The sequence below is a fragment of the Strix uralensis genome, chromosome 1 (assembly GCF_047716275.1).
Source record: "Strix uralensis isolate ZFMK-TIS-50842 chromosome 1, bStrUra1, whole genome shotgun sequence".
NCBI lineage: Eukaryota > Metazoa > Chordata > Aves > Strigiformes > Strigidae > Strix > Strix uralensis.
The window spans coordinates 160,368,624-160,391,078 of NC_133972.1; the positions used below are offsets into that span (position 1 = coordinate 160,368,624).

At 38.3% G+C, this 22,455-nt stretch overlaps 1 protein-coding gene across 6 annotated transcripts in view; it reads right to left on the reverse strand.

Moving 5' to 3' along the window:
* Positions 1 to 22,455, reverse strand: part of ENPP2 (ectonucleotide pyrophosphatase/phosphodiesterase 2) — a 72,735-nt gene that overhangs the window by 17,065 nt on the left and 33,215 nt on the right. For 4 of the 6 annotated variants that reach the window (XM_074887010.1, XM_074887032.1, XM_074887041.1 and 1 more), the window contains exons 9-15: positions 16,499 to 16,554; positions 14,230 to 14,295; positions 13,450 to 13,522; positions 4,885 to 4,996; positions 3,308 to 3,433; positions 962 to 993; positions 45 to 172 (exon numbers count right to left, since the gene is read on the reverse strand). In XM_074887010.1, coding sequence (XP_074743111.1) covers positions 45 to 172; positions 962 to 993; positions 3,308 to 3,433; positions 4,885 to 4,996; positions 13,450 to 13,522; positions 14,230 to 14,295; positions 16,499 to 16,554 — 593 coding nt within the window. Of the gene's footprint in view, positions 1 to 44; positions 173 to 961; positions 994 to 3,307; positions 3,434 to 4,884; positions 4,997 to 8,604; positions 8,766 to 10,525; positions 10,536 to 13,449; positions 13,523 to 14,229; positions 14,296 to 16,498; positions 16,555 to 22,455 lie in introns of all 6 variants that reach the window. The other 2 variants (XM_074887053.1, XM_074887048.1) reach the window with 2 other exon arrangements.

Consider the following 22,455-nt stretch of genomic DNA (forward strand, 5'->3'; position numbering starts at 1 on the left):
AAAAAAGGCTGAAAATCAGGAGGGAAGCAAAAGCAAGAGTTTACCTTGCCACATGCCATTTGCGGTCCACCAGTAAATGGACATCCTCAATTCTTCGGTTGTAAGCGTAGTGCAAACGTTTAGGCAGGTGCTGTTTCAAGTAAGGCTTGAAATGTTGGTCTGGCTTTCTACACTGAAAAACAAATGGTTACAAACAGCACTGCTGTCAGTTAGGTTAGACACACATAAAACCTTGAACTACAGAAATCAAGCTGTTATGGTCATTATTGATGATGTCTTGAAAACAAAGTATACATCTAGAGTATGTAGTCCAGCCCTTTCTGTGCAGTATTTACATAAGACCGGGACTCAGGGAGTCATTTAAAGATGTATTTGGAAAGCTTCATTCTCATGATGGTCTTCTTGAAAGCATCATGCAAAACATCACTTACTTAGCTCACAGATGAAGAATTTTATTCTAACTGGACCAAAGCTCAAGTTTTGGAGGAAAGCTGAATGCTCAAAATACATTTCATCTGCAGATATATTTAAAGCCATCTGGTTACAAAATTTGATTTTTTTTTTTAATCAGCTTTTTAAAAACAAGGTTATAGTTGAAGGCTATCAAATGAACTTTTTCGGTGTCTTCAAAGTGCTAGTAAAATATTTACCCTAAAAGATTACTTTCCATTTCTGAAGGAATGAATAAACAGACCAATTCAGGGAGTCAAGATGATCAGGGAGATTCTGGCTCTGCATTGCCCAAAAAGGTTCTAAAAACTACTACAGCAGCAAACAGTGGAACTTATGACAAACATTAATCTGTACTCATGAAAGGCACCATTTAACACTCTTTATTCATGTTAATGGTTGGTTTTCCTGCCTAAAGAGTGAGGAGAGAATGCTGGATAATGCTCCAAATTAAGATGTGAAGTGAGCAGTGCAGTATAGTCAGAGATACCTCCCAGTCCTAGATACTTACTGTCAGGTTGGCAACAATCACTTTAGGGTCATCTGTTAAAGCAAAGGGGAAAAAAATAAAAGACAAAAATATAAAAGATGAACAATTTGCAGAAGAAAACACAAGGTAATAATGTAGTTTTACAGAAGCATTCTTCCTAAAAGTTGGCTGATCTTTACTAAAAGTACACTGTATATATCAGATAAGATATCCTGAATGTGAACTAAAGTTTAACTGTATACTCTTTACTTAGTGATATTACAGTTGCTTAGGTAGCGTTTCTCACTGTTTTATGATTTGGTCCTTAGTATAATATTTATTCTATTTTCTGAAAACGTATACTTTCAAGTCTTTTGACTGCTCTCCTTTAAAATAAAAAATCATCCCCAAACACAAAGACCTTCCTTGAAAATTTTTGAAAGCACATTTGAATGCAACAACGCAGAAGCGGTAAGATAAATACATAGCATTTTTTCTCTCTGTTAACATTTCACGTATTTCATATTCTACTACAGAGTAGATGTAAAAACACAGTAAAATATTCTAGTTACATCTTTGGACTATTAAAGGGACATGCAAGGATGTAGAAAGCCCAAAACCGCCAACAGTCCACACTAACTCCATTTTCTTCCAGAGTGGGGTGAGGGGACTGGGGGGAAGCATTTTTCAGCCCTGAGAGAAAAAACAGGCTAAGAGAAAATCCTAGGAAGTTAAAAATCTCTTGCTTAACTATTACTGTTTTTGTTGCTTAAGGCATGAGCTTGCTGAGCTTGAAATGAGTTCTGCTGAAAGTCAAAACACAAGCTACAGGCTTATTCATTGCAAAGGTGTGTCTGCAGTACTGAGGCAGTATTATGGAATAGGAAAATGGAGGATGAATAAAGTTGGTAATTTGCCATTTGAGGAGGCAAATCCCAGTTCTAAAACTAAGCAATATGCTACTTTGTTCTATGTTCAAACTGCTGATTTATAAGCAATTGTAAACAGTCAAACAAGGAAGCTGCAGACAGAGGCCAAAAGAGGAAAATGGTATTGTGGGAAAACCAGTAGTATGACTCAGAGGTCAGTCAGACAAGCTGATCTTTTTGGAAGCTATTGCCATTCATCTTCCAAAGAAAACTAATTTTTCTCAGCAATTTTGGAATTCAAGAGTTGAAATATCTTTTTTAAAAAGCACCCTCTTCTCAGAACTGAAATGTAAGTTTTCAGTACACTGTGAAGTGTAGGAATTCAGTACGCTAGACTAGTAAGTTGTGTCATCAAATGCACTATTTTCAGCAAATCTTTACATACTCATTCCATATTCCTAGAGCCTAAATACCCAGGTAAATTAGTTTACAGTAAAATAAATGCATACATGAATCTTTATCTAAAAAAGTTTTATCACATTCTTATGATTTCTGCTACTATTCTGAAAATATTTAATCTTCAAAGATCAATTTTTTTGTGAAATCTGTCCTCAACCAAAGTATATCTGAAGTGTTATGAGGGGTCAGTTGGCTGTCCCAGCTACCTGATCTTCCCCTCTACCAAAAGTTGTCACCTTGCAAAAAACACAGGTGGTTATAGTTAGTTTATGAGTTTCACAGTTTGCATGGTAGCTTAAACTGCTGGCAAAGCCAGGTTTGCCCTGGTACAGTGAACCAACAGAGCAGTAGTGGGGCAGCTGGGTCTGTAATGCTTTAAACCACAGGACTGACTTCACCAGAGGACTCCTGGCTGAGCCCTGAGTGCTCTCATCAAAGATCAGCTAATCTCAAACACCAAGTCAGGGTGAATTTCTAACAGCATGGTACCAAAACCCAGCAAGTTCTACTGTCAACACTGACCCTGAATGCATGCTCTAGATCTCCTTATATCCTTCAACATCCCCAACCTGTTGCTGTTTAGCAACCCACGCTGCTTCTCACCTGTGCCAAAAGTATGAAGAAGATACTGAATTCAAAATTAACAATTCAATTTTTTTCTGTGTAGCACAGAAAATGTACCAGACACTTTTTTAATATCCAGTCTGTACAGTGCTGAGATCCCCCAAGTCCCATTTTTGTTGACAGAGGGGAGAAGTGCATATATAAAACTTGCCACGATGTGTAAGCTGGCATGTGAAGCTTGCTTTGGGTTCCCACTCCTCCCTTCTATAAAAGGGTGGGTTTTAACCCAAAACATTTCAGCCATCCACTTGACACAGCTCTACTGCTGTGGGGCCTATGAACTACAGACTGGGAAGAAAGAAAGCAGCTGGTCTTCAGTGGACTTCCCTCTGCATGTCCTGCTGACACACTGCAAACTCATACCCTCTGGACAACATCAGCCTAAGGAAGGGATGGAGTCTAGTTCTCAGGACATAAGGGGTACAACTTAACTTACATTTTAGGTTATTGCTAGACCTAGGGCGAATTCGCCCTAAAGATCCAGGCAGCAAAATGATATCTTCCACATTAGTCAGATAGTTGCTTAAAAATTCAGTTCTTTCACAAGTAGTGTCTTCCATCCCTGCAGAAGGAAAATGCAAAATTAATCCAGCTTGATAATAAACATGTTTTCCAAAACAGCACAAAAAGAGACCCCAAACAGCCTATGTATTCTCTTCTTTTGGATGACTCTTATTCTTGTTCTTTCCAGTCATGTAATTCCAACATCAGACACTGGTAGGATGTCAAACTAGGGGTGATTTTAGCACTTGCCTACAAAGAGAAATACCAGTTTCAATGTCGTAGAAACAGTCACCACATATATGATGTGTGCACTGACACATCTCCAAATAAAGCTCACGGAAAAATCAAAGTCTGTTTCTAGTTTAGTGTACTACTTTGGGGATTATTTTTTCTTAAACAAAGGATTTTAAGAGAAATCACACACAAAAGGTATTGTCTGTTGGTGGTCTGTTCTAAGGCAGTGCAGATAAACAATTCTCTCCTACAGCCATTTGTGGCTGGAAGGAATGTATTGCCAGTCACAGGCGGTTCTCAGCACAAAACATGCCTCTCCTGGAAATCCTTTCTGTCCTTACCCTTCTCTCCCCACAGCCAGAAAGGAGGCATATTCCATTTTGTTGCTAATGTAGCAGTTCTTGTGAGACTTTCATAAACAAAGATCTAAACAAAACAGGACCTTTGGTAGCATTGCTGAAAAGTTATGCAAAACCAGATTTATCTCAAACATGGTCACATTTGTCTTTAATAAGACTTTCTTTTTCTTTTTTTCTTTGTTAGTATTTACTATTTCTTCTATTGTAAGTTTCTTCTGATGTCTGAAAGAATGAGATTTATCAAATAATATCTCTGCTTTTGCATGACTCTCCATCTGACCCTGAAATATCTATTTATCATTTTCCTCCTTCCTCCACTATTTTGATGACATTTTCCATCCAAGCTGGACACAGTCCCTTACAGATATTCCAGTCTTTCTCCTGGTAGGATAATTTGACCCAGTAATTGTCATGGAAATGTCTCCCTCTAAAGTCCTACTCCTCTCCTCATGAAAAATAGAACAGTGTTACTAAAGTATTTCACAGAATCACAGAATCATCCAGGTTGGAAAAGACCTTGAAGATCATCTAGTCCAACCATTAACTTAACACTGACCATTCTCAACTACACCATATCCCTAAGCGCTATGTCAACCCAAATAAATCCTTCCATAAAACCTGTCAAAAAGATTACACTAGGCACACAATAGCCTTCCAATACATGCAAGGAGAGCTGCACTTAGATGTGGTTGAAAAACTCTAAGTGGAGATGTAAACACCCAGATCACTGTTATGAAGAAGTGTTCTCCAATGACAATTAATAGATAAGCTTAGTGGTCAGCCCACACTGACTGGTTTTGAGATTTGAACTACTAGGAAAAAATCAGCACAAAAATATCTGAAATGGAACTTTCATTTAAGCCAGCTACATTGCTCAAGCATTTATATGCTGATAAAAAAATACTGTTTATTTTACCATGATCACCAACAAATATGACATTGACACATCGATGTAGTTTCAACTGTTTCAGTCCATCCATTAGTTGTCCTACTGTCTTGTCAATCTCTCTCAGGGGATTCACCATCATCTGTATAAATATGCAGAAAGGAAAAAAATTAATTCTCTCATTGCAATGTTCCCTGTTCTTCTACAAATGGAGGTCCTTTGGCAACACTCTGATAGGATAACCATCCAGGTCAAGAGGCAAAGCCTTGGCTGAGCTGTTACACCTACAATTATCATACCATTTCCTTTCCTATATCCACACTGTGATTTCGTCATGAGAAAGCCCTGCTGAGATGCTGACACAAGACAGCAAAAGATCTTTATGGCTGATCCTAGGCCTCCCATGGACACATGTACATTTGATAAAACAAAGTATAGATATTAGAAAAATGCATGACTTTGGGGTTCAGTTATTTCTTATAGATAAATAGCAGTACTTCTAAAAGGCTATTTTATGTGAACAGTTTAGGCCAAACATGAACATGAAATGAAACTTTGGACTTGGGATTCATATGCCAAGTTGCTTAATGAAATTCACTTCAAAGGACATCTGATACTAGGAAGACAATATGCAAGTCACTTGAGCAGCACATGAGGCTCGGAGGAAGCGTTCTTCAGCTTCAAAGCCAAAAGTTTCCAACATCTCAAGCGACAGTTTTGGCAAAATTGTCAGCAGGCCCCAGAAGACATGGATACAGTACTGTGATTTCTTCATTTAAGTATCCTTTTCATTAAGAAACAAAACAGAAAACACCAAGACATGTTCACAGGATTGTGTTTTCAACTACAAGAAAATGAAACATTTTTTACTAGATGGCACAGAGAAGGGATATGTTTTAAAGTAAGATTTTAGGTAGAGGACTCAGATTTTGTTTTGGTTTTGAGAAGAAAACATTTCTTGTCACTACATGCCAACTTTCTCCTCGCCTGTCTGTTTGATTTGGCTGGTCCAAGTATCCACAACAAAACATCCTCCCAGTGACAAACAGAATGCTAACAAATTCTGGATGAGAAAAAACTAGATTTTGGCAGAATTTTCTGAGAAAAAAAAATAAACACCACATTAGCGTGACCCAGAAAGATACGGTTCAGAAATTCTCCCTCTGCCTGAGTCATTAAGGGATGGATGTTAAACAAGTCTGATAGGTAATGAGACAGGAAATGTCATCTCTCATGTGGCACTGTAAATACAAGGAGAAGTGGCTCATGAGAGATGGAATCACAGAGGGGAACAGGAGGAACAGTTTCTTCAACATATGGAAGCAGTTCAGGCAAAGGGTGAAATTTTGAAATATTTTAATTCAGGAAAAGCTAAGTAGTCAGTTTAGTTAGAACTCAGAAATATTTCTAAGTTTAGAAAAAAGAAAATTGTCTCTTTCAGTATTCTTCCATTCTCAAATACAAAGAATTTCTTCAATGAATGGGAATTCCATTTTTATGTAACTCTATTTGTATAACATCAATCATATAAGGAAATACAACTTTTACTCAGAATCCAAAGCTTATTCAAGGAAGCTGGAAATCTAGATGGATCTCCCTTTAATGTTTACTTTTGTCAGCAGGCTTGAGGCTTCTTTTAAAAGTACTAATAAAAAAAAAAAAATTAGAGCAACAGTACTTCCAGAGATTTCAAGGATTTCAAGTGATGGTAATTTTGTTTAGCTACCTTCATCACCAATGTACTCTGTAGACCTGCAGAGACATTTCTGAAACTGAAGAAAGTCAATGTAAATGAAAAATCATCTTTTTAAAAGACACAAAAAACTCACACAGTAAACCACAGAAAAAACACCTTCAACTTTGCAGTTTTCACTACTTGACTGTGTTCAAAGTAGCTCTTAAAAAGGCCCTCACCAATATTTCTTCATCTCATTGCATTCTGTCTCTAATTTTTAAATTCAGCTATCTTTTATTATTCTATATAACGCTCAAGTTCTTCCGCAAATGCTCTTTGCAGACTAATGCTGGCTGTAGGCGACATATTCAGGCAAGGATTTTGTGTGGACATGCTGCTCTTACAGCTCATGTTCTTTCCCAGATGCAACTTTCAAAGTGTTATTGGTAAACAAATAAAACTCTTGCATATACCTTTCTTCACCTAATATGTTGATATCAAGACTGAAAGGCTGTACAGAAACATTTTATTTTCAAGATACATGAATCTCTAAGATGGTGCTACAATGAAAAGTTGGTACTACTGTGAAAGCATTGGGTATGGGATCGGAGATATACAGGTCACAGTTGGATTCTCTCCTGAGTTTTCTCTTAGAATAAGCTTGATTAGAAGGAAGAATTTCATTTTATCCTTTTTTATAATTTAACTTTTAAATTGGTAGGATCCAGCCTGTACTATATTCCATTGCTCTCAAACAGCACCAAAAGATTAACTTGCAGACATGATGTGAACTATTGTGTAATATTATAATGGTTATTTTCTGAATAATAGTGATAAATTTTTGTGGTTGACTTATCAGGAAGAGTTCTTTAGGGATAAATTTGGCTGACCTTTTCATCCAGAAAAAGAAAGGAAAAAGTCCCATATGCACACATCAGTAGGAATGTTAGAAGCTATCTACTATACTTTATGCCAGAAGGGTATAACTTGGAATGGCAAATTAATGAGTAATAGCAACATCCTCCATAGCAGTAGTCAGTTCTCCTCTCAGGTAAATCTATGTTAAAAGTTCTCTGGAAAATTCCTGTTTTCTTATACCTGATAATTTTTTGCATGTCCCTGTCTGCCATGCCTTTACACTTAAAGAAACAGTCTCAAATTAAGTTGAATCATGCAACAAGTCAGAAAACACCCCCACAAAAAAGCTACTGAGAAGTGTTTATAGCCTCATGGAGTATACAGTGGAGTGTCAATGCTTTTGTTTAAAGCCTAAAGGAGAAATATTTAAGGTGTTTATTTGAAGAGTTTTTGAATTATCCAGCTAAATTTCTGAAACTCAAATAATACTGAAGTGGTCTATAACCCCTCCCAGTGTGTGTGTTAGTGCCAGGTGGAAAAAGACAGTACACTAAGGAATACTCTTTTCCTCAACTTGCACCTTTTCCTAATAAAGCAATTTCTATTTGACCTTTTTCTTGTGAAAACAGACTTATGCACCACTTCTACTGCAAATACAGGATTCAGAAATCATGTAATCAAGAATCCCCTAACCTCCAAAGTCTCAAACTGGCTTTAAAATATATATTTTAAAAACAACTTTTTAACATTCTTTCCCTTTTAGATTTTATGAGTCACATTTTCAGGACTTTTCCACAACCACAATGACTAGACACAGTCAAATAATCACCAGGCTCCCATGAGCTAGGGAGTTAAGGAGGCTACAACATATTGCAGATTTTGTAATAGCTCAGAAGGGTTAGCAACACTGGTAGCGTCTTCCCAGGGATTTATCTGACATTGCCTCCAGCTGATGCCTGGATTTAAAAATATAGAGATTATAAAGATGGCTTTCCCTAATGCAAACAGAGTTTGAAACAAGAAAAACATAGGTCCCAGAAGATTTGGTCTGGTTTGGCTGCTTTCCTTTGGGTCCTTCGGTACATTTAGAGAAGTTTTGTCTGCAAAATCCCAACCTGAAGCATGGAGTGAACTCCCAAATTGAAAAAAATAAAGCTAGAGTAGTGCCTAAAAAGTGGCACTTCCGTCATAAAATTTTGGAACATATGTAAACTTACTTTCTTCCGACGAGCTTCCGCAGCATATTGATCCACTCTACGTACTTTTCTTCTTCTTTTCTTTGGAGCTGCAACTGGTCTTTCCTGTCTCCTCTTAGGAGGAAGCTTTCTCTTAGGTCTCTTAGGCGGAGTAAGAGGGGAGCCATAACTACTCTCCTGTACTGGCAGGGAGAGATGTCTGGACTCAGAAAAAAAGCCTGTCTCAACTCACATCAGATAGTAAAGCTACCTGTACCAGATAACCCTGAAGCATAAATGCTATGGTCATTTCAAAAATTTAGGCTTTTGGACAATTTAGGATCTGTCTCTTTTTAAGGAGGAATCCACCAAATTGTACTGAAAGCAAAACAGCAGTTACGAGAGCAGACAGCATAAAAGCAAATTAAATTGGTGTTTCAGAAGATAGGTGGGGCTTCTGGTTTCGAAAATATATAGTTATATGGAGGGCTTTATTGATCAGATATTAAGCCATTAATATCAAAATTTAAGTAAACAATTTCAGTTTAAATAAAATTCATTGCATACAATTTAATGAGTGTCTGGGGTAGAGTGCTGGTGGAAACGTAATATTTCACTTGGATGATGGTTCAGGTATGAGTACTAGAGCCTGTCCAGTCCAAATGGCTTTCTGCAAGGTTTCCCACACCGACTTTTTGGCTGAATCGGTGATACCAGGTACTCTCATCAGAAGCATTAGCAGGTGCCACCATTGTGTGCCAGGACATACACCCCACTGAAATCACCAGAACTCCACTAGCCACTATCTGGGGGCTGCAGGTCTGCAGGACAAAACTACAACGGTGATACTCAGTTAGCACAGAGACTGTATCCTTCACATCAGCTAGGCATGGCATATTGGTGGCAGAGCATCAGAAAGCTGCACTGCTACCTGCCTTATTACCAGCTTTATGGGCAATTTGAGAATTTAATTTCCTAGCACTTTCAGTGTGGCATCTTATTGGGTAATGTTATTAGTCATAAATGCACAAATACCTGAGATAGACTTATAAAAGGGAAAAAAATGTTAAGACATAAGTGGAAAAAACTACTATCCCATTAATCAGCTTGTTCATAATTTTAAACTGTACAGCTCTCATTGACTTTAACACAAGTTGCAGGCTCTTGGCACTGCTTGGGATTGCGTGTGAACTGCTGATAGATGATGCCTACCGGGAGATAGTAACTACAATATGCTGCATATAACAGAGAACGCTGAGTGGGCTTGAGAAGAGTTGGAGATTTATGATGATACTTAACTTCTGTGTACTTAGGCAGCTTCTCACAGTTGTTCAGTTACAGAGCTATGTAAACAGGGAAGGGAAGGAAGGGGATGTTACCATCTGCCATGCTGTTTCATTGCTTCCAAGGCAAGCAGCTGGAAAGGAGATTCTAGTCCAGTCTCATTCGTCTCTCTCCAGAAAGGCATTTTAATAAAGCAGCACCAGAGTTTTCTGTTTTTAAAACGCTTCAAGCTTTGTGCAGTCCTGATGAGAGGAGCGGCAGGGAAAGGAAGGATTCTCGTTTTACCGTCTCTGAATCGGCTCAGACAGAGCTCCACAATGCCAGAAACACGCGCGCACAGGAGACCCAGGTCTGAACACTGAAAATGGCCGTCTCAAGACAGCATGTTAGAGGAGCAACAGGAATGGCTTAGCAGTGCCAGATTTCAATGTGTTTTAGAGCTCTTATGTAGTATATTTCTAGAATATTTTATTTTTTAAAAAAGTTAGCTAGGGAGGAAAAAAAAAAAAAAGCCAAGTTCTTATTAACCAGCCAAATCTTAGTCTTGCTTGAGAAGAGTCAGAACAGAGTTATGGAGGAGGGAAACGAATCCCTCCCCACTTACAGAAGGGAACTGTAACATCATAAGGGTAACTAGCCAGCCAAAGCTCTGCTTCTTGACCCGGACGGACCAACCTACCAGAGTTCAACTGCAAAAGCACAGAGGGAAAGAAAAAAAAAAAGCAGAAGTAAATCAAGAGCAAGCACATATTTGATAACTCCCATAACTATTCCTGGAGATGTAATAGAACCCACTGAAATACTTAAGAAGTTTATTCACGTCCCACAAAAAAAACCCAAATCCAAAGCCAAAAAAAGCCCCCAAAACCTAGACAACCAACATATTTAAACTGAAATTCATAATGTTAGAGGACATGCAAAGTTACACTAGTGGACACTGGCCATAATCTGTATTCCATTTATATCAACAACACTAGAAAATCATCAATAAATTTTAAGTGCTACAATGTCCCTTTATTTCTAGTGTCACTCTGCACATAGGCTATTGTGCATGTCCTGTGAAGCCCTAAGTGCCATCTGCTGAAGTTTGGAAGCTGAATACTATCAGTAATGGATGCCATTAGACCTTTAAGATTATACATTTAAAATACATTGAGAACATTATTTGACAGAATAGCCTGTAGTAAACATTCACTTTACTCCAATGGACATTTGTAAGATTTGGAGGTTTTCAAGGTATAAAACTATTCCTCAAGCTACTAATGCAGCATAAAATCTTCACTCGTCAAAAGAAGAAATAAGAAGCCCATCTTAAATATAACACAGAATTGTTAAGAGTTTGTTTTCAAACATTATTGTTTGGCTGATCTGCCTTTGCATGAAGAAAAATGAAGCGATCAGTACTACTCCAAATGTCTAACTGGTGCCAGCTGTATAGAAGTAAAGAATGATTTCACAGGGAGGTTGTGCTCGCTGTATCAAGGAAGCAGCTGGAAGGGATCCCTTTGAGGACTTTCTTCCCAGCTGATTTATGTCAATTTCATAGCTCCTAAAAATTGTATTGAAAACAGTATCGAGAGAAACAATATATTCCCTAGTTCTTCTATCCTGAAACCAGGCCCCTAGCACATCTCAGCATCTGTATTCATTCCCATTCATTTCCATTCACAAAGTTATGTCCACTGTTTGAACTACAAACCCATACATGCTCATTTGCTATCTCGTCTGTTCTCAATTTGCTAAAAATCAACTTCATGCTGTTCTTGTGTTTAACACAAATGGCATAAATCAATTTATTTGTAAAACTTTCATAAGCTATTAATTCACACTTATTAAGAGCCTGAGATTTGCCTTGCAATTAGAGGTCAACCTTCAGATAACCATCCAGAAGAACCCCCAAACAATAAGAGCCTTTGGGGGCTTTTTGCTTTTGTAATGACTTTTCCTATGATGACACAATTACACTTCACTTTTTTGACACTTAAAATTAACCTGAAACTAGATTACCACATTGGATGCTAAACTGGTTTGTTCAAGACTACAATTTAAAGAACAAGTTCAATGTCATCATCTTCATATTCTCCTTTAAGTCCATGGAAAGAGTCCCACAACTCTGTTGAGAAGTGGTTGTCTACAGATAAATAAAATTAGATTTGTCAGTCATAAGTTACACATAATATTTGTAACACTTCAGTAAGAGGAACTATAAAGCATCATTCAGTACATCCTCCAATCAGACAGCTCTCATTACACTCTTGACCAAGTCAGACACCTCTCCTGTTCTGAGCCAAATGACGAAATGGAGACATATCAATGCCTGTTAATTTAGCAAGCATGTTGGCAGATTTAAACCACCACTTATCCAGAAAAAGGACTACTTCTTCCTATTCAGTATCATGTGTCAGTGCTGGTTTGAAATAATTCCTCACACCTGCCACTTTGGGACCATGGCTCAAACTGCTCCAACAGAGATGCTACCCACAGCAAGTTCATAAGCACTGCAAACATATTTAAACAGCCCAAAAAACTCAAGCGTATTAAAAAAGATTAATGCTGGTTCTCTTTGCTCTCTTCTTCAGTAGAGGACACCTATCAGATGTATACCAGACAAGTAAGAAACTACTGCTTGGTACCTGGCTGCTTGGGGAGATTTGTATTACCTTCCAAAGGGTATGTGATACACTCTTAGTTTTTGAAGATTTGCAAACATTTGTTTACCCTTTAAGAAGCATGTTTAAAAACTTTTAAAGTCTTGTGATGGCAATCTGCAGGCATACATTTGCACTGAAACTAGGGGACTTTTTCCAGATGTCAGAGATCATTGGAGATACCAGATCCCAGTGACTCAAAGTAGTAGGATATTCAGGTGCAGAATTTACTTACCCTCCCCACAAATTGCAGAAAAGTGCATAGTCTTTGAGTTCTTGTCACCTGGACAGTGTTGGCAGGGAAGCAGTACTCATCAGTCCCAGCCAGCTACCCAAAGCTCAAACAAGGGGTTAAACTACTGTAGTGTTTTGCACATAATTTTTCATTAAAATACCTTACGGTACTTCAAAACTTTTTCCAAACTCAGCAGTACAGCCCTGAGGGAACAGTGCTGGCAAAGCTTTCTGGACCCCTGTAAGACCTATATGAAACTGGAAATAGCAGCTTTTTACAGTTCACGACAGACTGAAATTATTACTTTGGCTACTGCAGGCTGTCAGCTTTAAAGAAAGCTTTTTCTTCTCCACAATTTTCCTCAATATTTTCTGCATTATATTTTTATTACTTTTAAGAAGGATAAATTGTTAGAGGGAAGTTAAATTATACTGTTGCACCCAAATATACTCCCGTCTTTGCCAAATAAATCTTTCCATTTGTGTTATCATATCACACAGAGAAATAGCCTTCTGAAAGGCACGGGCAGCTCCTTCTCTCAGAAGTGTATCTCGCAAGATAAATCCTTTAGACAATAACTTTGCTTTCTCTGGCAGAGGGGAAGCACACCAAAAACAGGTGAAAAAAAAGTTGCTAAAATGTTACTCCTGCACAGTGGCAATTATTCCAAAAATGTACTTGAGACACATGCTTTTTCTGCAGAAGAAAATCTGTACTAACCTCTGAGTTGAAAGGACCATATCTGTGGCCAGCAGCATCTGGTTGCTCAGAGTAGAAAGCATAAACATAAGGCCTGAAAGAAAGAAAGGTCTTGTTCTGGATAGCTTTCCTTCGACAACAACAAAAAAACCCAGATCTGTTAGGTCAGGTCAAATCAAGTCAACCTTCCAATGAGAGTTGGCTTTATGGAAAAAGAACTGTTTCTCAGTCATATGTTTCCATGGTATGATTAAGCAATTAGTTGTTCTACAGTTTTATTAAATCCAAGAACACATGCGGGGAGGCACATGGGGTACCATCTGAGGACACGCGCTCTTTCTAAGTCTTGTAGGAGACATCACAACAGCAGCTCGCCTGAGCTTTGCAGCCAGCAGCATGTGGGGACTTGTGTACTAAAAAAAATATCAATAATTAAAAACTTAACATTTTCCCAGTCCTCAGGGTTCAGTTCTGCAACTGCCATTGCCTGAAAGGTTGTTAAACCATATTAAACTCAGTAGGATAAGAACAATCCAAGTTAATCCATGTAACTAAACGCTTCTTGATAAGAAATAAATTCATACCATACATTTATTGAGAAGAATCAAAATGCTGATGGTTAAAAGCAGAGATTAAAAAAACCTACCTAAACACAAACCCCAAATAAATCCTTAAGTCAGTGATAGTGAGTAACAGACAAAAACTATTTTTAGAATTAAATTTCCCCTTGCTCTTCCAGCTACTTTTAAGGAGAAGACAAGCTAGCAGTTATCCAACAGCAGATGACAATAAGTGAATTACCTTTCATTGTCTGGAAGGGTTAGCCACTGCAGTATTGTTAATATTCTGCGCTCATGGGGGATGACACTGGACCACAAAATACAAAAATATACCTTATTATCATAGAATACAAAAAGTATCAACAAAGCCTTGCAATGAACTGATCCTAACGCAACTAAAATTAATCATAATAACTTAAATTGATTTTAGTATGCTGTATCTTCTTTCTTGCTTGATACTGATACTTATTTTGCAAAGAGAATCACTTCACATCTGTACGTTCACATACCCCAAAAGAAAGATGATTAAAAGTTCGTAACTGAAGTCAGAACTCAAGGCAGTAAATCTAACTGTTCTAAACAGGAGTGAATAAAGATCCATTCTGGTAGCTTAACCCAGATGAACCTTTATTATGCACAGTGGTGCTGCCATTGGATAGCTGGCACGAGTAAAAACCATTAAAATGCTCCCATCAGGACAGGTTTAAACAACATCCTGCTCTGGTAGTCTTGAAGACACTGGAAAAATTCCCATTGACTTAACAGCAACCAAACTGAGAGCTAGGCTGGTGTAAATCAAAACAGAGCCATATGAAACACCAGGCCATCAGCACAGTGATTTGCACAACTTTGACAGCTTCTCACTCTGCAGAACAGACTCATCCTATTTCACTGTTTGTATCCTGAGACTTCTCACTTGGCTGCTGAGGCCAAGTTCATGCTATGAGAATGACTAACCTTATAAACAGCTGTTAAAAGTTCCAAATATCTCATCTTAGAAAAGCTCTGCAGGTCAGTGACCACAAAGTTATTTTAATACAATAGCACAGTCAGTCCAAATTCCATTAGATCAATAGCAGAATCCCAAGGCAGGAATCAAATACAACTGTCTTGGATTCACCATGCTGAATTAAATTCAGCACTCTTTGGAAATGTCTGATAGAGAGATGCCAACAGCCATTTTGAAATAAGTTAGTCTTTAATGCCTTCAAGAACAACAGCGGTCCTCAGTCTCCAACTACACAGAGAACTTCTGGTTGTAAAACTATGAAAATGAGAATTTATGCTCACATTTGCAAACAAGGCAATATCATAAAGCACAATAATAATCTCGAGTATCACCCAGTTTTGAAATTTTTATTCTGTAATTGAAATAATGGATTTTTTTCACATTAAGTAATTTGTGACTAAGATGTTTTTAACACTTCTGTTTTCCTAAAAGAGTTTGCCTGAAAATTCTCCCCAAAATCATTGTGTCTCAAATTAAATAATACAGTTTTAAGGCATATATATTTCATTCATACATGAAGTGGCAGTCTCACTCCCTTACTATTGCCATTCATACAACATATCCTTGGTTACCCTCCATAACATTTTATATCCTCGAGCATGCATTGGCCACAGTGTTCATGGAGACTGTGTAGCTGTAGAGCTTAAGAATCACATTAATTTCTTTGTTTTGTAGAGCACCAGACTGGAGCTCTGTCAGATAACCATCTTGCGAGCCTAAACCTATCATCAGCTTTGTACGTGGTACATTTTATTATTCCCTCCATATGCTATATGATATTTAGAGTAGCAAAGAATATTATTCCTAATGGAATTACGAAAAAATAAGCAAACCCCTTTAGTACTTCAGTCTTGTCAGTTTGCCCATTTTCTTTACTCCTGCAATCCTGCCACTAAAAAGGAGAGACTGATCCACACGAATTCCTCAGAACTCAGACATGATCAAAACTCATTCATTTTCAGTTAGGATAATACGTCTTAGCTGGGACAAGGGAAAATAATCTGGAACCATTAAAAAAAAAAAAGGAATAAACAGCGAAGATCCTCAAGGCTGTCTTTTAGGAAAGGGAAATTGGATATTTTACTCAAAGGTCAGACTGGATTTTGAAATGAATGAGTCAGGCTTTTGAGTCAATTAGGCTGTTGATGTCAGATGACATAAAAGGACAATAAAAGAGTCTTCCACAAACACTCAGAGGACTAGGAAACATTGCTAGCAATACTAAGGAGGCAAACCAACACACCGTGAAATGAAAGAAAGTAAATTTTTACATAGTTGCGGATCTTCAGACAACTGCTAAAAATCAGTGTATGAACTTAAAGCAGCAGACTGTAGCATCAGCTTTAGTTATCAGAAACATTGCACAAATGAAACAAAGGAGGGTTACAGGTACGGTCTCCAAGTTACTGAATGCTTAGAGTAAGGAAAACAACTTAATAAACACTTGCATCCAATTAATTCTGAATTAGTTACAAATCTCCAGAAAACAGAAGGCACTTACACAGACCAGAAGAACGTGCCAGCTTTCACCCCTTGCTTGGCTGCAGTAATCCAAATCTAATGAGGAAAATGTAAGAGGATTAGAATGTGTTCAGATCTTTAATGACCCTCTGAAATCAAAAGAAAATGTTTTCAAGACACATTCTTCTACCCTGAGCCTAGAAGTGAAAATTGCAGTTTTCAGTCTGCATCCCTAATTCGAACACATGGAGTGACAAACCTATGCAAATTCTGTAGCAGTGCATCAGCCACTGTGCTGTAGACTTTTACCCCTCAATTTGTGTTGCTTTTAATGCAAAGCATTAAGATTTGAGGCCACGAATTTCTCCAGTATTCCATTTAATTTTCAAAAACCAGCCATTACTCACCTGAACCTTTTAGTGTTCAAGTTTTGGAAGATACTCAGGAAAGAACATGGCTTAACACTAATCAGTGTCTGCACGAATGTCCCTCTTTCCCCTTATTCTACCATCAGTAGTCATCGACAGAAAATGTGTTAAGAAAAGAGTACACAAAAAAGGGCACAGGTAAGTGAGCAGGGGTATAAAGCAAGCAGGGAGGGATACCTTCCTCCATAGATGTTTAAGAACTTTGAGCTCACCTGAAGTAGTGATTGATGGAAATGATGGAAACAATCTTCATGAATTTTTCAATCCTTCAAATCCCATATATTTTTCTGACTATAAATCAGTTTGTAGCGGAAAGTTCCACAATGCAGTCACACACTGCATGAGTATATTTTTATTTTTGTTTGCTTTAAGCCTACCAGTGTCACTGGTGTTAGGATACTGTTCTCGTACTTTGAAAACAGGTTATTAATCTTTTCTCTTCCCACTTCTATACAACATTCATGATATTCCCCTCTATTTATTCCTTTTGAAGCAAGAGTAACTTTGGTCTGTTTGGTCTTTTTCCAGTGAAAGCCATACCATACCCCTAGTTATCCTCATTACCCTTCCCCCCACCCCCTTCACCCTTTTTCTCTTTTCTATTCTATGAATATCTATACAAGGCAGGGGAATGAGAATGACCAAATGTCAGAAAGGTCCACATTCAAGGAAAGCAAACAATCTGAGTTTTTAGCCCTACAGAACAAAATTTCTATTGCAAGGAACTATCCAAATTATCTCAAAACTCATTTCAAAAGTGGTAAAGGCTTAAAGACCAGCATTATGTATACAACTAGAGTATTTCTTCCTATTGTTTATGCATACTGCTATTTGCCCATTTCACAAGCAGTTAAGTCAAAACATAGCTCCTTTACTTAATAATTGCAAAATCTTTGGTTTACTTTAAATCAACTTTTTGAAAATATATTCAAGGCTCCTCTACCTTGCTCGCACAGGCACTTATAAACTGTCATTGTTATTCAGGCATACATTTTTCAAATGTCATGCCTGAATTATTAATGTATCGGTCTAATTGAAATAAATTTGGTACAGACTGATGAAAGATCATATGCACACTGAGGCTATAAGTTAACAGGAATTAAATTTGGATATGGTTATGTTATTTATGGGAAAACTGGACATCTTTGCCTTTCCAGTGCCTGGACACACCCCTTAACTTATCTCTCATCTACTGTTGCAAATCTTACTGGACTCGATCCAGTTAAATTAAAATCACTGTTATAAAAGATAATTTGTTTTCATAGTATTCTAAACTTCTTGTAATGTATCCTCTTTTCCATGGTAACTCTATAGAAATGGTGGTTTGCTAAATAAATTCAGCAAAAGCAGGAGCAGAATGGCCATGGATTTGCAGCCTACCCTTCTGTTTCCAGGTGCTTCTCCTCAAGAGTCTGATTTCAGAGTTGCTTCATATTAATCTAGCTGCCACCAAATGGGAGTCCCCAGGCATCTCCCCTAGCCTCTGTAGTCCCAACCTTCTACCAGCACTGGCGTTTGCATAGTGACAGTGATCACAAGATGTGGCTGCAAAGTAGCTCCCCCCCAAAAATAAAAAAATGGCTTTGACTTTATATTGGAATTTGGTTTTGAATTGTTGAATAACAGGGATATTTTTTTCAAATGCTCACAGAATACTAGCCCTGACAGGATGGGACAGAAGGATGCAGGTGAACAGGAGAGATGAGGAAGTGTGCCTACAAGCCACTGATGATGTCACTGAGCCCATATGCTGCAGTCAGAGGTGTGACTGCAATACGAGGATGCATCCACAAGCTTGTGTCATTGTCAGCACAGAGTATGTTCAGACTGGACCCTCTGTCTAACTAAGGCTGGAGCTACTCCATATTCATTAGTGGTGCATGGGCTTCCCAGGCGAAAAAGGGCCCACACTTAAACTAATTGCATTTTTCTTTGCATTGCAGATTTATTCCTAGAGTAGAACCCCGTAATAGCAGAGAAAAGAGGTCAAATACAAATTCAGCACGAGGAGTGTCAGCTGCACTGCTGTTATGCTCTTTGGTCTTGCTATACTTGGAAAACCATTGTCCCTACAGAGTTGCAGCAGATTTATTTTTCTTTGAAAGTGTTTGTGTTCCTGCAAAGTTTAAATCATTTTGCAGATATCTTTGGGAAGGTACCAACAAACTTAAGTCCAGGGAATTCAATATTTGGATTTTACCATCTGTTAACTCTAGTTTGACTTTCTAGTGCTTTGGCCTGCGCAGGTCCAAGTGGTCCAGCCTGCCTGGTTCGCCAAATCAGACCAGCCAAGTTCCACCCTCGGCAGCTGAAGCTGTCCTGTGCTGCTCCTGTTAGCACTGCTGAAATCACTCGTGACCCTGTCTATTTTAAGCAACAATTTTAAACATGTGCCAGAAGACACCCTCCTTCTGGCCAAGCAAGTAAAATGGTAGTTATCTTGACAGATTAATAATTAAGCCCTACATACATTGCCAAGGTACGCAGCATGCCTGCAAGAAGGCGGTAGCTATTTTTTATTCCTGTTGAGCATAGAACGTGCTTCATGAATGTCACATGAAAACAGCATGAACACCTGTCAGGAGTAATGGAGGTGGAGATCACTACTAGTTGCATACTCCTAAGTGAGCTGAAAGGGCCCTCCAAAGGCACCTGGACTGGCTTCAGACAGGGAAAACCTGCACCACCCCTGCTCCCAAGTATTTCACCTTGGGAATGCAGCCATTTACATTGGCATTAACTGTTTGGATGAGGATGTGCATCTGCTACACTTAAAATAAGCTCAACAGCTAAGACAATGTTCTGCTGAAGTCAAAGACTAGCAAATCAAAAGGCCCATATCTGACCGCAACATCCGAGAAGTGAGTCTGAATGACTCCATCCTGACCTTGCCCCTCTTTTTTTTTGAAGGGGGGAAAAAAAAAAAAGAGCCTTTGAATTTTCTTATTTTAGTTTTAAGTAAACCAACACTATTCAACATTGTATCTAAAGCTGCTACTCATAACCCATTTGCAGAGACATCTTTCAGCATGCAGAGAAGCAGCAGTCGGGTAAAAGAATTTCTAGCTGCATTGAACAAGCTTTAAATAAATTTTTCATAGTGTTTTAGAGTTGTCACAGTTATTGCTGATGAATCTAGTGGTAGCAATCTCTACCAGAAGTGCCCTTGGTCAGCCAGACCCTTCACTGGCTAGGTAAAATTAGACAACAGACTAGAGCAGCTGATAGGAGCACATGTTTCCATACTACCCTGAGCTATAGGAAAGTAACTCCAGCAGAAAAGCATGTCAAACTGTTACTGCAACCTAATCATCAGTGAAATCTCTCACTGCCTTTGCATTAAATTCATTGTCTTTCAAGGCAGACTGTAAGTCATGCCTCTCTCAGGCTAACATGAGTCTACACTGTCAGTCAATGTAGGATAGAAAAAAAAGTTAGCTGATGCCCTCTCACAACCTTGTCCATCCAGTACAATTGAAATTAAGAAGGGAATAAGGGTTACTGTTCCATTTCCTTTCTGTTGGTTAGTCACAGTCTTAATTAATCCTAGATGTTCCAGTACTCAGCATGTAAATGCAATATGTTATATGCACTCTATGGCTGGTCACATCTGTTCAGGTCACTTACCATAAAGTTTACTGTGTTAGGCGTTGCAAGGTCAGTACCATTTGTGAGCTTATGTAATTTATTTGCCATATGTAAATACGTTGGCTTTAACTGTTAGTACATTAGAATTTTATAGTCAGCTGTTTAACTATGCCAAATGTGCACCCCTGGTTTGCATACGGGACAAGCCTTATTGTATTGTAAGTTCTGTAAAGACCATATTTCTGAATTAATTTGCTTAAGCAGAAAGGAGGGGAATAAATATTTTTTTAAAAATATCAAATATTAACCACTCTGTCTTCATACCATGCCACAGGAATTAGAGAATATCTAACTTTTTCAATGCAGAAAGACCTGTTAAATTATGGACGCATGGCTTCAAACCTAGTACCCTTGCAAATGTCCCAAGAGATGATACATGCTTTTCTAGATGTATATGAAACATATCCTGTAAGTTGAATTACTATCAATTTTATAGACTCTGTGTTGAATGACTGCAATTCTTTTCCTTGATTTATGGATAAAAATAGACAAGCTAAGCCACAGTTTAGGTGGCAATGCCATATGGAACGTGGAAGTCTGAAGTTCTCCCTTTTTTTGACTGCTAGACAGGTTTACACACAGATACTACATACAGAGTTATTCAAGATAGCTGTTGAATTGTCTTTGAAAACCTGCACAGAAAGTGGGGCAGTTCCCTACTTTTAATCTTCCATAAATAAATAAGAGCCCATAACTTTGCAAAGGCTGCACCGTATTTCTTGTATTATGAAAACACTGGCAGCAACACATCTCAGGTCAGGGCTGATGAGAGGGATGGCTCTGAAGTCCAGCCCTTGGGCCAAGTTGCGCAAACATGTTCCCAAGGAAGGAAGGAGATTCATGTCAGGAGCAGAAGAAACACATACACATGCAGCAGAGACTTGGTAATGCATGAATGGGAAATCCCTTCCACATCCAGGCAAAGGTGGGAAAGGGGAAATCACAACATTTCCCAGGTAAACATGTACAAGACTAATGCAAGCATGCAGAATTAGTACCAGGGTGACACCAAATGTTACACTCCTGCACCATTTGCAATTTGTCCTGCCAACAAGGCAAAACGTGGAGTAGCCCCTTCCACACTCCTTACTCTTTTACAGGACACAAATGATCTCACAGCCTTGACAACTAAGCATTGTCTTCTTGTCAAGACAGAAGATTTTGGTTCAAGAAGCCTATTAAATAGACAGACTCAGAGAGCCCCGTTGCTTTTTCAAGGCTCAAGCTAAACCAAAATAAATTGCCTTATAAAAAGGCAGTTATAAACATGCCTCCTTCTGCTTCCCCCACCAACCAAAGTGATTGCAAAATGTGTTCAGGGCGAAAAGGTAGATGATAGCTTTCCTCAGAGCCTGGGCTCCTCTGATGTAACTATCCTGTCAATGCTCAGGCTGACGAGGCAAGAAAATGAAAATAAGAAGTTCTTTCTGTAATTGTTAGTCAAAATCAACAAAATTCCAATAAACAGAAAAGCGAAATGGTTTTATCCCAAAGATTAATATAAAATGTGAAATTTAGATAAAATCAGCAATATTCTGTTAAGATGTGTAGCAATGATGTCTAGTATCTACAGGCATACCTTGCAGACTGTAAAGACAACTTCATGACATGTTGTCACTTACCTAGGAATGTCATGGCCCTTTTTAAGGATTATCTCAGCATCTAAAGCTAGGCCCTTTTTGAGGGTTGTATTCTCTTTAAAAGGTTAATAGTGAAAAATAAAACTTCATAAAAGGTTCCCTACACAACCTTCAATACTTTCATACTTAAGATATTTCTGAAGAGAGAGGCATTTTTGGAGCCAAACTCAGATCCAAGCTGGGTAACCTGCTGAAGAAGCCTCTCTGTCCCCATTAACCACAGGCTGGCAGTTTTATACCTGTCATCTTCTGATCTTGGGGAGACCGACAGATTATTTCTA